Genomic DNA, 14,796 nt, shown 5'->3' with positions numbered 1-14,796 from the left:
TCTGATGGCAAAAAAGTGTGTTCTAATATTTCCCAAAGCCGGGGCCCGGTTCGGTGGGGCACTGCTATAGGGCCCCGCTTGGGAGCGTGGCGGCGCTCCCGCCGAGGGTTCGGATCCCATATACAGACCGGTTCCCGCTCACTGGCTGAGCGAGGTGCGGGCACAACACCGAGGGTTGCGATCCCGTTGCCGGTCCGGTCCGGTACGGGCGTGACACTGAGGGTTGCAATCCATTGCCAGACACGAAAAAAGACAAAAAGGAAAAAAAAAAATTATTCTACACCTAATAAAATACAGGTTGAGAGTGAAATTTTTCATAGAGTCCTTGAGTATGGGACAGTGTTTAACAGATGCCTACTGTGTGCCAAGCACTCAAGAAAGTGCTAAAGATTCAGCATTGAATACAGCATTTGTTGAATTTCCATTTTGAGCATTTATTGATTTTCTTTTTTGGTTTTATTTAGGATATGATGTTCCAGCTTCTCCGAGGTCTGGACTTTCTTCATTCTCACCGAGTAGTGCATCGCGATCTAAAACCACAGAATATTCTGGTGACCAGCAGTGGACAAATCAAACTGGCTGACTTCGGCCTTGCCCGCATCTACAGCTTTCAGATGGCTCTTACCTCAGTGGTAAGTAAGAGAGTGCTGCCCTTTCATTAAACTTATTTTTCCTCTTTTGAATGACAAACTGCTCTCCTTCCATGCCCCTGATGTTATTACTGCCCGTGGTTAGGTGGTAGACAGTATGTCTTTGCACTTTTTTATATAGAAGTGGGTAGGAAGAAAGCATTCTGCTTACAAACTACAGATACATCCGGTCTGGGCTTGTTGTGGACAGGACCCATTGCAGAAATAGCCTGTTGCATCTTAGCCACTAGAAAGAAATCAGTTACAAGTTTCCAAGTGCTTCTTGCCATAACCACTATTTTCAGAGCTGCATATTTACTGCCTGGGGAACACACAGCTCAAGATCAGGGAAGAGCGAGTGCTAGGAACGCTGACCTGCCTGCAGCATCCTGGTTTGAGAAACAGATAGAGTGCCTGCACAGGTGTGTTAAAGCACTCCTCTGAAGCTGTGGTGCTGGCCGTGAAGAAGAAATTAAGTTTATAATGAACTTGAATGACCCGTGAACGAGTAGCACCACCCTTCCTGATAGAGACTTCATCCAAGCCAGGATAGAAAGAGTGAAACTGAGGGCCCTGTTTTGGCAAAGAATGACAATTGTGATATCCTGTTCTATATATCATTCATATGCAAAACCATAATAGCTATTGTGTTTGGTTAGCTTCTATTTCTCCTTATAGTTCATTGTTTCTGAGATGAGTTTTTGTGAAATTCTGCACCCAAAATATAAAAAGAGCATCCTGGAAATAGGTATTAATACCCTTCTCTTTGAAAGATCATTTTTACGTACAGTGAATTCATGCCTTACATACAGCCTTAAGAAATTAAACCTTAAGAAAAAGAATCTATGTAGTCTATCTTTAGCCTCAAAGTGGTTCTCAAATCAGAGACAGTACTGCCCTGGGTGAGAGGCATTGTTGAGAAATGATTGGCAGCATGTTTGGTTATCACAATGACTTGAGGGGTGGGGTGGCTGCTACTGGCATTTAGTATAAGTGCTTTGAGGAGGCTCACATTCTGCCCCCCCCAAAAAAAATTTTTTCCCCTAAATTCCCATAATGCTTCAGCTGAGAAGTAGAAATTTGGAGGAGGAGTTGGAAATTCTCTGAGACAGATAACTTGCCTTAGGAGAAAATGCAATTTTAAAAAGTGCCCCCTCTTCCCCATTTAAAATATGAATCCTACAACCTGGAAATATAAGACCACTCACTTTCCCAACATTATATAGGACATTGGAATTTTTAGAGAGGATTCCTTAGTATATGTTGCTGTCATTAAAAGATAAACCCTCCTTGTTTCCTCTTTGCTCAGAAAACACCATTGCTTTCAGGAAGACAAGGCACCAGTTATGTTTAAAGGATAGGTCTCAGCTTTGGGTGGAGTCAAGCAGGCCCTTGTGTACTTACATAATCACACCAGAAAGGGCTGAGTCTGTGTGTTTCCCCAGTGGGAAGGGTGAGGTAGGCTTCAGGCTTCCCTAGGAAGTTGTTGCGCTGGTTGTTTTGGGGCCCTGGGGAGAAGCTTGAATAGGCTTTGTGATCCGGAGAGTCATCAGGGGAGCAGATGGAAGGAACTTGTCTCCTTGGGTACATTAATTGAGAGAAGGGGGAGCTGTAACCGAGACGGACACTCCATTTTAATTCCCTGAAATGGGCACTAATAGCCATAAATAAAAACAGAAAACCCAGTTGGTTTTGTTTTGCTTTTTTTGCTTATTGAATTTGAGGAATGATAGCACAGCTTGTGTGTACCATCAATTAACATTCCATTCTTGCTGAAAGTTGATATGTTCAAACAGGAAAATGTAGACATCTTATTTCATATATAGAGAGGAAAGGCAATCGTAAATATCTCATTTTTCAGTATCTAGTTTGTATTGCATGCTCTTTATTTCCTCTGGTGACATAAGTAAAAAATGTCAACAGCTGGGAAAGACTCTAGAACTAATTCAGACTTTATTTGAAAGAGCAATAGTTGGAATTTAATGACAATTATTATTGTGTGTGTTATTATTATTGGGTGTATGTCCAATAAGGTACTACATTTAAAAATTTTCACACTGTTTTATATTTTTCTTCTTAAACGAAAAATCTCTCTATAGTGATGCATTGACTTACATACACATATGATTGACATATAAAGACTTGGAATCACGGTTTGTTAAGCTGACCTGGTATGTACTTTTATTATCTCTTGAAGAGAAAAAGACTACACTTCACTTCCTGGAAATACACATTTTTTAGTGGGTTATGTCATACAGGAACTGCAAATCAACTTAATTTGTGGAATGTTAAAGGAATTACAAGTTAAGTGATTCGAAACTGATATTTTACAGCCATGAGAAGTGCTAATATATTACTTTTCTTCCAAAGCCTGACTCAAATGTCCCCTTCTGATACCCCTTGCACAAATTAATTCCTCCTTCCTCCTCCCTCAGTGTTTCCAGAGTAATAGCTTATGAACGTCTTTGGTAATACTATTTTCTATCTCGTTTGTAGTTCTTTTGGACTTTTATTTATCATGCCTAAGTTCCTTAAAGGTAGAGACTGCATTTTATTCAACCCTAATGCATAGTGCCTTGTTTATTTTGATAGGCACTTGGGAAATATTTTTGAATAAATAAATTGAGAAATGCCAACAGATAGATATAAATAGTTGAATCCTAATAAAAATGGGGAAGGAGTTATTTTATAACTTTACTGGTCTCATTTGATATGTGTTTCAATATTTGTACATAGCTACCTGGTAGTATGAAGCTGAAGGACTTACACCTTAAAATGAGTCCATTTTGCACCTCACTCTTGATTGGCAGAGATCTGTGTTCAAAGTCATGAAAGCTACATGTTATATAGCTCCATCTTGTATTAGAATGAAAGGATGATTTGATCCCAAATTCATAGTTTGTGCATTGTAGTTATGGTAATCCTCTCTGCTGCCTCACAAATAAATTGTGTGTATGAATTGAACTTCCTGTCCTGAACAGAAAACTATGGAGATACAGGAATTCAGCATTATTGTAATTCTACTACTTATTTGAAGACTTTTTTTTAACCCATTGTGCTTTGGTATTAAAGCAAGCTTTAGAAGAGGAATTATTTCTTCTAAGATAATTAACATTCTCCTAATGAAAGAATGGGTGAATTAATAGACAGCTTTTTCTTTCTGTCTGTCAATGTTGATATATGTGTATTTACATAATATGTTTCTATTTAGACCATTGACAATAGCTTGTATTCCTAACTTCTTACTGAAAACTTCAAAATGTTCTCACATATAACCTAGACCTTTAAGGGAGCGGTTAGCAGTATTTATTCCCATTACAAGATCATCACCTTATAGATCCTGGACTGCTCTCCATAATTTCTAAAGCAGTATGCTCTGTGCTAGTATTGAAGAAAAGGCATCTTTTCTGTATTAATTGATAAATTAACTGTTCTAGACAGATGAGCTTTATAGTCATCTTACGGTATAACTCTGGTCCGTATTATTTTCAATTTTCTTTAATGAAAACGAGTTTTCATTACTCTTTTCATAAGTGGAATATACTCAATATGTTGGCCTTTTGGTAGAAATTAATTTAAAACAATCATTATAAGTCTGGACTATAGTTGTACTCTAGGTAGTATGCAACATTGGACCAAATGACTTAGCTTGTTCCCATTTGATAAGATGGGGACTAATCTAAAGAGCAAAGTGCCCTTTAGACACCTAACTTTACTGTGCTGCCTCCAGCATCACACTCAGGTGTCTTTAGGGGGTATTGGGTTCTTGCTGCTCAATATATAGTCATGCGTGCACATGTACCTATGCAGAGTAAGGGTTGTTTATACCTATTTCTTTAAAGGTTGTAGGATTAAAACATGGATGATGACAGTGTATGCTTGAGACCTAGGCAAGAGGGGTCACGAGCCTGGTCTCATGCTTTAGAGGAGCCTGCGATGGCCCTGCTCCAGCCATATCTCCCATCATGGGGCGCAAAACCCAGGGTGCCAATGAGACATGCCCTCTAAGACCCCCACCCTATACCACACTCAAGACATTTGGATGCCCTGACTAAATGGGAACTGCATGGGCTCATCCTTCCTCCTAAACAGATTTCACCACTTCTGTGTTCCTTCTAAACTCAGGGGCACCTATTTGCAGACATATGGGCAGAGCATGGACATGCGGACTGGAGTATCCTCGAGCGTGTGTGTTAGGCCCTTTGTGATGCAAGGAGAAGGTAGAAATGTGAAGAGAAGAGGGCCTGTTATACATAGCACCTGACGTGGGTTATTTTTATCAGAAAAGTTTCTCTGAAACCATGAAAAATCAACTTATGTGACCTGTTTTAACTGTTAACATTTGTGGAAAACCAGAGAGAACAGGGCACAGGGAGGTTCTGTCCATTGCACAGTAGTGATATGTAAGAATTGTAACTCGTATGATCTCCGTAGCAGAAGTGTTTCAAAAATATACACGTAGTCAAGAGAATGATTGTAAAGGCTAGCTAAAATTAGAGTCACTCTAAAGTCAACATTTCTATGTACTTCGCATGTGAAGTGTAGTGTATGGTACAACTCATTTTTGTGTCTCAAAAGAAGGGAAATAGAGACCAAACGCTTGGCCCACAGTTTTAGTTCTACCTGATTGTGTACCTGGGTCTGACAGAGAGAGTTTCAGAGCAGAGCCTGGGACATCACCAGCAGCCCCAGTGAGGACTCTGATAATCATGAAGCACTAGGACCAGCAGCTTGAGAGGCAGCAGTCTTCACCTCTATTTATGATGTGATTGGTTTTTTCCTAAACTTTATACAGCATGCAGGGTGATACTGTTGCCATTGAATTTGGTGGTTGGGGCACTCTTTATCAACCATCTTATTTTGAAAGTGGGGAAACTGAAACTCAAACAGGCAGTTGTGACCAGATTAAGTCTGAATTCACCAAATGGATTATAAATGGTTGAAAGACTTCTAATGTTTATATTCTGGCTCTTGCCCATGATCCCCACTCCCCCTTTTTCCCCACCAAAGGCTCCAGTTCCTCAGAGGATATCAAACTATGTTCTTTGGAACTCTCAGGTTCTAAGAAGTATCTCAAGAGGTTCCACAAATGTTCAAGAGTCCATTTTCTAAAATGTATTTTAAATCTTGTTAAAATTGTAATTTAAAAAAACAATTAGCTCATGCCACATTTTGACACAGTGGAGAACACATAGGCATGAACTGGCAGCTCCTGGTTTTCATTTTTTATGTAGACCTCAAAATTAAACAACTTCTGCCACACTTGTGCACTTGAATGTCTTGCAAATTTATCATTGCTTTGGAAAAACCAAGCATTCTCTCGATTCACTCCCGTGTGTGTGTGCTCCCTTAAAATCATCCAAGTGCATAATCACAACAGCACACACATTGTGCTGCACTCACTGTACATAAGACTACCTGAAGGCCACCCAAGGAAATGCCACTGTTGATGTTTTTATACCCAGATGTGATTGCCAACATCCAGGCAGTTAAAGCCAGTCATTCCCCAGGACAGTCACCACAAAGCCACCCATGGATAGAGAAGTCTACATACTAAAATGAGGCTGTTCCTTTAGGTACCTCAGTAACTTCACCACCTGAGATGAAACCCAGGATTGGCCTGCCTTAAACAAATTCTTTTCTGCACCAAACAGTCTTATAGTGACTTTTTAGTGTATTTTTAGGGCATTTTTACAATCATTTAATGCTAATCATTAAATTAGCATTTTTCCTTCAGATACCTATGCTTAACCCACATAGTTTGGAGAAAAATTCTACTTTGTACCATAATGGAAGAGTGGGACTATTCTCCTGTCTCTTTAGTGATTTAATAAGTTCTGACTGTGTAAGTTATATTCCCCTTCTCCAAAGATCTTTCTTCCAAACCATCTACCCTATTAAAAGACACATTGTGTTCCGAAACATCTTTTACTCTGTAGGAATCACCAAAAGGCAACAAATAAATCATAAACATGGGAAGACTTTTATTAGACAGCTGAACAAAAAAATACAAAAATTCATTTGGATTTTTTTTTATGTGGAACTGATAAGATTCCCAAGCTTGCTTTACTTAAGGTCATTAATTTATTGAATACCACAAGAATTACAAAGATTGGACTGCTTGCATCCCCTTCTTAGGCCTCTGATAATAGATGGTTTCTTACTCTAACCTCAGTGTTAGCAGCATTTAGTAAACACTAAAGGAACCCTGTGGATGCAGAAACTTTTTGATAAGCCTAGCAGAAAAAATTAATGGAGTGTGGCTTTTAGTCAACAAATAATTACTGATCACTTTCCACATGCCACGTGCTGTCAGTGGACCTGAGAGATGATGGTGAATGGAAGTGGACAAGGTCCTTGCTTTCAAAGAGCTTACAAGCAGAATGGGGAGGTAGATCTGAATCAGATAGTCACGCAAAGAAATGTATAGTTAGAAAAAGAGATAAGCACAAAAAAGGAAAGGGACACGGTTCTGTGAGGCCATCTATCCCAGGAACCCACCAAGGCTGGGGTCGGGGGAGCCCTCCCTGCTCAACCATGCCAGGATGTAGGGTGCTCTAGGAGGTCACTAGCCTCCTCTCAGCACGCACCTGGATGCAGGCCCCACAGATGTGCGCATCATGCAATCCTGCTTGTTTTCTCTGTATGTGTTTGGAATAGCTCATTACATGGAACAACCAAGTGACAAAGTGAAGTTGGCACCACCAAGTGACAAAGTGAAGCAGGACCAGCGATCGGAAAACAATGTCATCTTTTACAGGAGAAAATAAATTGTGTATGCTTGTTTTCTCTTCATGCATGTTGTATTTACTATGGAGAACTGGCAGGGTTTGTGCCTCAGCTTGGGCAGCCGAGTGGCTCCCACAGAAGCCTCCAAATGCTGCCAGTGCATACTGAATAAATCAAACCAAGAGCATTACATGAGTATAATGGAAAAAACCCAAAGCCTTGTCGCCTCAGCACCTCCACGAAAGTACAGGACACACCTCTGAAGCAGGAAAGGCTCCCGTGACTCCCTCCCTGCTCAACATCTTGCCATGACACAACCAGGTCTGTTTTGTTAAAACTTCCAGTTGCCAGAACATATTTCATAGTTAACAATGGAGTGTTTGTGCTGGTTTCGTTTTCACTTTCACCAGTGAGGGAAGTGGAACACAATGGGGGCAGTGCACAGAGCTGGGAACAGGACACGTTTTCTTTAGGATTCCCAGGGCTGGGTACGTGGAAAATGCCAAAGCCAAAACAAACATGAAAACCCATCCAGATCCTCCATTGCGCATTCTCAGTGGTAATAAAACACATTTCAAGTTACCATCTGATAGGTTAACTCTGCCTCCGCGGTGCAGGCAAACAGTGATGAGCACTGTGAGAACTTCTCCCATGCAGAGAGAGAGTGTATTCCATACCGTACAGAAAGCTGCTGGAGGGGTGTGTGCATACGTGTGGGTATCCAGTTGCACCAAGTACATTTATGAAGTGAATCAAATGACTGCTCTCCTTGTCTGTAAAGGATAGTCATTCATTTGACTCACCTAATTCTAGCTCCTTCATAAATGGTTACTGTTGCAAATTAGTTCTGGACGAAAACAGTTTAACTGTAATGCTACTGCCGGGAGGGTGATTTACTCAGAGAAAGGACAAGATGTTCCTTGCTTCCTCCATACATCTGTTCAGCCAGCATGTCCTATCAAAGTGTGATATAGACAGGGTCTGGTTGTCACCTGGTTTTTTATAGTCTGTTATATAGATACCTGATATGATTCCATTCAGCTCTCAGAAGCCTGAGGGCAAATTTAAGTGTAAAGATCAAGCATAGCTCTAATGTTGATCAGACCAAATGCTTTAGAGAGGTTTTGCAAGCAAAGAGTTTCTCAGGGATCCAGAAGATGAGAAAATATTGTTGCCTCTTAAATTTAATATTCTTATGAGAATACGCCTTCTGTGCTTGGTCAGGGGCTAGTCTGAAGAACTCTGTTGAATGAGATAATTCCATCTTCCCTAAATTTGCTTAGCTCAAGAGTTGTATTATGTTCATACTCAAAGGACTATGACACACGGTCTTTGGAATTGCATATAAAAAACAATGTTTCTGTAACTTGGATTTTTTTGCCCTCCTTAATTCTTTGGATATGTGAGTATCTTCTGTTTTACAGCTGTTACTACTTCCTCATAAGGAAGGAAAAGGTGGCAGTATCTTTATTTTGCTTGGGCTTTAATAATTTCACAGTGTGAGTTCCTAAGTCAAGATATGCTATTGAAATCCTATAGCATTTTTATTTACTCAATCCAGATCTTACACTATTTTAGTTTCCCACAGCACTTTCCTTGCACATGCTAGGCACTTGAAGAATACATGGTGAATGAATGAATGAATCCTTGTGATTCTCCAGTGCCTAAAGAATGACTTCTGAAGACTGTAGACAGCATGGCATACGAAGATATTTGCAGTCAAGCCCCACCTACCTTTTTGTCCTCCCGTCACTCCTCCCCCGCAAAGATCACCCCCCCCACACATAAATGCATATTCCTTACCATCTAACGTCATTAAATTTCTCACTGTTCTTTGAATGTAATTTGTTTCAGAACTCCCCACTTTCACAGATGAATCGATGAACAAATTTTGAACTCTGCTTTTTCCATGTTACTGCTTTGTGTCATTGCATCATCAATTATAAGCATCTAAAGGGTTTTTTTAATCTCTTTTAGACAACTTTCAGCTAATCTTCCCAGTTGCCTGCATCACTCCCTGATGATAACTTGAGCTCTGAGGGAGTAACATGTACACTTTGAATGTCTGTGTAGGCAGCCATTCTTCCTAACCTTATTGTAATTCACCCTTGCTTATTCAGGATCACAACCCTTGTATACCTCCCCAACTAGTGCACTTAGATTTTCTGTGTGACTGTGTTTTTATTTAAAAATGAAGATTTCTTTGGAGGAACCACAATGTCACGGGAAAGGGTTGAAAATGTCTGCCTTGTAGTTTCTTTTAATCATTTTATTTAGTCCATTTGGGTCCTTGAGAAGATTAGGTACATGTTCCTTGTAATCTGTCCAGGTCTCTCCAAAAGTTGAGCTCAGACTTTTGTATGATTACTTTACTCTGCAGTGCTGGATTTTCTGTCATATTTTGTTGACTTTATTGCTAATATTCCAAGCTTGTTTCTAAATGATGCTCCTTGGCTGCTGAACCATTCCTCTTATTGCTCCTGCTTTCTGCTTTCCTTTTTCTCTAGGAGTTGAAACACAGGGTGAGTGACATTGTTGCACCGGGATGCATGAGGATACTGATGATTTTTAAATCCCTCATAAATTTGAATGTTAAACTTTACAGTTGTCGGTGGAGGAATAATCTACCTTCGAGTCTCAGGGAAACATCCAAATGAAAGAATAGGAAAGCATAGGAGAATTTACTTTAGCACTGCTCATATATTTATTTTGAAGGCTGGCAGAAGCTAAAAATGGGGCTGTAAATTTAACAGCTCAACCATAAAAACCCCAAAATAAGGGAGAAAAAGCTCTACTACTTCTAGGTTTGGAAACTGATAAAAAGTTACAAGATTTCTTCTGCTGTCTTAAATTCTTCTCTTTTTTTTCCCTAATTTCTAAAACCATCCTTCCCTTAGTTCTTTCCCATTTTTAATTTGATTAATTACTTTTTAAAGGTTACCCATGCTTTGAAATGTATAGAAGTGTTTTTTGGGTACTTGGCTGGCATATTTCAGTTGATAGATTTCATGATGATGTTAAATACTATCTGCACCTTATGTAAGGCTGAGTGATTTCAGAGAGGTAGGGACTGCCCATGGTATCAGTTCTTGTGGGAAAATATGCTTCAGTGGCTTACTGGCACTGGTTTTGGAATGTGGCATTTAAAAGTACCTTTTTACAGTGGGAAAGAATTCTGTCAAGAATAAACAGTCTGACCTTGTTAAATGGGCCAAAGTCTGTCTGTAACCTAGTTCCAGAAAACTAGCTTTTACTAGTTTAGAAAAAGCAGATTAGAAAAACTACAACTAAAATCTTCATAAAGGATAAAAAAAAGTTGCTATCAAGAATGTGAAGTAGGGGCCGGCCCGGTGGTGCACTGGATGGTGCACCGCTTGGGAAGCGCGGCGGCGCTCCCTTCCGAGGGTTCGGATCCCACATACAAACCGGCTCCCGCTCACTGGCTGAGCGAGGCGCGGGAGCAACGCCGAGGCTTGCAATCCCGTTGCCGGCCCCCCGTCCGGTACGGGTGCAACACTGAGGGTTGCAATCCGTTGCCGGAAAAAAGACAAAAGACAAAAAAAAAAAAAAAAAGAATGTGAAGTAAATTTCTAAAGTGATAGTCTCATATATTCCCATTTTTCCAGAGTGGATGAAAGATCAAGACTATAGTTAATTCAAAAAGCAGATTTTCTTTTTCCTGGAAAGACATGACTGGCTTATCGGAGGGACTTGTGGGAGCAGCTACATAGCATGGACCACCATGGGCAACCAGCAAGCTTGGGGAGAAAAAGGAGTAAAAATTGCCAGTGCCTCCCCATTGCCGATACATTAAAGCCTGTATATTCTGAGCTCTGGAATGCAACAGTCGTTCTTAACCTTTCTTTTCATTCCCGCGTCCCACCCACCCCACATAAGCTATGATCTTGCCATCCAGACATTTTTCCTCCTCCTTGAAATGATGTGCCATTAGATTTTGTGCCTCCATGCCATTAGATGTTCTTTCTCTCTGCTTGGATTGCCTTTCCCTTTCTCAGCCTAACAAACTCCTACACATTCTTCAAGACTCAGTTCAAATGCCACCTCTTCTTTAAAGTCTGCCAGACTCTCCAGGGAAAAAGTTAGGCACTTCCTCTTCTGTGCACTTGTGATTTGCCTGTAATGTAGCAGCTCTCATATGATAGTATTCCCATTTGTTTGGCTTCTATCTTCTGTTTTTAAAAGATTAACATCGTAAAGTATCCATTTCAGCACTTAAGGTAACAACACACAGGAAGGTGTAGTCGCTCAGTAAGTGTTTGTAGACTGTGTATGTGTGATGAAATAAGAGGTTTCTGAGTAGAGGGAGTAGAGGGAAGGGGGTTGGACGGAGGCTGAGATTGGGAAGAGATGCCTTCTCCTAAATCGACTCCCTGAAAGGTGCCATTACAGCTTGTATCTGCATCCATCTCAAAATTTCAGCACCAGGAATCAAACTGGTTTTGTTAGTACTTCCATTGCTAAAATCCTATGTTTATATTAGATTATATTCTGGAAAAACCAAAATTTTATTGCTTTTTCCCAGACGTGTGAGTATGTGTTTGGTTCGGTATTGTCATAGAGTGCACTAGATCTCAGTGATGTTATTTCTAATCACAAAAATTTTAATGTTAAATGACTAATTTATCAATATTAATTTAGACGCTCCCTGGTGGTCTAGTGGTTAGGATTCGGCGCTCTCAATATTAATTTAAATTGGGGAACATTTTTAATGGAGTTATAGTGGAAACCAAATCTTCTGTTCTAAAAAAAATATAGCTTTAAGAAAACTGCATGAATTTTTAAAAAATCAAATGTGTAAAAAAGTCAAGTATTTTGCAAATGGGCTTATGGGAAAGTTTTTCAAAGGCTGCCTATGTGTTTAAAATATAATTTAATAGATTAAAATGCATTTTCTTAAGCCCTTCCAGGATTATATATATTATGTAAACCTAATTATCTGGCTGCTCTAGTTCTTACTGGATGTACATACAAAGGTATTATAGTAGGAGAAGCCAAAATAGTCCATTGTGAATTTAAAAGTGTGAAAGTCTAGGAAAAAAGAGACTCATGTGTTCTTATACCTGAATACAAATTGACCACCATCACGCTTTTTACTGAAATGTAGAAATTAAAAATGTAGCACAGCATTTAAAATTTTAACAAAATTGAGTAAGCAGTCCATTGAAGTAAGAAATGACTGTTCAAGTGTAACCTTTCTTTAGTAATTTAATACAAGTAGAAATAATCTTATCTTTCTCTTTTTATTACTTTTATTATTCTATCTTTATTTCTAAAAGGACTCCTTGATTTTAGGATATGGGACTAAAATGCTGCATTTAAATCCCATGTTGCTCCTACTATACCTACAGAACAATCCAGTTTGTATTTTCCATTGGTTTCTTTTTCATTTGTGGTTTTTGTTCTTCTGTTTTTAAGGGCACCAAATCTTCCCAATATTTCATTATAGGTCTGACCGAGCATTATTGGTCCTGTAATATTTTAGAAAAATAAAATATTTATCAATTTCTTTAAACACTCAATAGTTATAGCATTCATTTACTCTGTAATTTTATTTTTAGAAATTCAATATCAGGAGATAGTTTTTTGAGACAAATAGCATTTATAAGGTAATAGTTCACCAAAAACAGTGGCATTTTCAGCAGTTTTTTCTGCATTTCCTTTGTAGCATTTGTATACATGATTCTCCCCTTTAAACTATCATCTTTCTTTAATCAATATTTTTTAATCTGCATTCTTTTTAATTGATAAAATTACCTTAAAATTCAAACATTCCTGATAGATTAAAAAATATGAAAAGGGAAAATCCCCAATAATTCTTCTTACCAGAAAAAGCCACTATTAAACAGTTTGGTGAATGAACGTCCATACCTTTTTCTTTCTATATACACCCTCAGTATGAGTGAGTATTGGTGTTCATTTATAGTATACATACAGGTTTTTTTGTTTGTTGGGGTTTTTTGTTTACTCTTTTTCATTGATTTATCTTAGGCATTTTTCCATATCTAATATATGGCCTATTTATTCTTTTCCTTACCTTCACTGTGTGAATGCCCTTAGTATTTTAACCCAGTCTCCTAGAATGAACATTCACATGGTTTCTCATTTTGTGGCTGCAGTGGACATCTTTGGGCTTATATCTTTTCACCCAAATACTAATATTTTCATAGAATAGTTTTTCAGTAATGGCATTATCAAGGACAAAGGACAGAGTGTGCACATTTAAAAATTTTATAAATATTGCCAAATTGTTCTGCAAAAGGGTTTCGCTTCCCACTCCTGCTCTTCTCTTTACAGAATGTTAGTGAGCCTTCTCTCTCCTGAGTGCCTCTGGCCAGTCACCTTTGGTGGCCCTTTCTCTTCTCCTACCAACTAATAAAGCATTGTAAATGTTCTGTCTTCAGCCCTTTCTCAGGTCTGACTCAGATCCGTGACTTCAACTTTCATCTCTGTGTGGAGGTGTCCGAATCATCTTCTCTGCCCAGGGTCCCCTCTGAGTGTCAGCCCTCATCCGCACTTTTCCCCTTACATCTCCATCTGGTGTCCCATGGCAAAAGAAACATAACATGACAAAAATGTTACTCACTAGTTCCTCCTACCCTGGGCAATTCTGCTTCACTTTCCCTTCTTTATTACTAGTAATCACCAAAACTGGATTCCTCAGATTTTTTTTCTAGATCCATTTGTATCAGTCTATATTTGGTTATGAGTACAGAATATCCAATCAAATTATCTTGTATAATAAGAATTCTAATCTAACATAAGTCTGAATAATTCTGTAGTTGGTGCAATTGCTCAATGGTGTCATCTCAGTTCCTATAACCAAATATTGGAAAAATTCCATTCTTCCCTCCTGAGTTGATTATGTCTTCCTTCAGGGTCTCAAGATGGCATCTGCAGCTTCAGGCATCACTTCCTCGTATGACAGTATTCTAAGCAGTGAGTAAGGAAGCAGGGGGCAAAAGGGTTTCATTGCTTCTTTGATCAGGGAAATAAACTTTTCCAAAAGCTCTCTTCAGACTTCCACTTAGTTTTCATCACCCAGAACTAGATCACATACCTATCCATAGACCAGTCATACTGTAGACAAGCATATTGCTACCCAAAGAAAATCAGGTTTGGCTAGTGAGGAAAAGAGATAATGCTATTGGATAGACAACCAATGACAGGCCCTTCATTGATCTAGGAGACTCCCCAAGGCCGCAGGGGCACTATATAGGTAGAAGATTGTGCTGTTGGTTCCTTTCAGAAGTGCCCAGAGATATTCAGTGATCTCTAATAAAATGTTTTTTGAAGTACAGTGCTTTTTTCTTTAAGTGCTCCACATGTGTTGAAAGCAGAAAGCTTTAAAATTTCATGAAAATGTTGATTAGGTTAAGAATAAATGCTTACCACACCCACGAGGACTGTGATTCCTTAG

The 14,796-nt window shown here is 39.1% G+C and overlaps 1 protein-coding gene across 1 annotated transcript in view; it reads left to right on the top strand.

Annotated features, from left to right (window-relative positions):
- CDK6 (cyclin-dependent kinase 6) overlaps window positions 1–14,796 on the top strand; it is a 222,771-nt gene that overhangs the window by 116,810 nt on the left and 91,165 nt on the right. Inside the window, exon 4 of the mRNA XM_008572294.1 lies at window positions 465–632. Within this exon, the coding sequence (XP_008570516.1) occupies window positions 465–632 (168 nt within the window). The remainder of the gene's footprint in view (window positions 1–464; window positions 633–14,796) is intronic.

The sequence above is a fragment of the Galeopterus variegatus genome, unplaced genomic scaffold (assembly GCF_000696425.1).
Source record: "Galeopterus variegatus unplaced genomic scaffold, G_variegatus-3.0.2 Scaffold46, whole genome shotgun sequence".
Taxonomy (NCBI): Eukaryota; Metazoa; Chordata; class Mammalia; order Dermoptera; family Cynocephalidae; genus Galeopterus; species Galeopterus variegatus.
The sequence above is the reverse complement of the archived record's forward strand: the minus strand, read 5'-3'. Positions and strand labels throughout refer to the sequence as shown.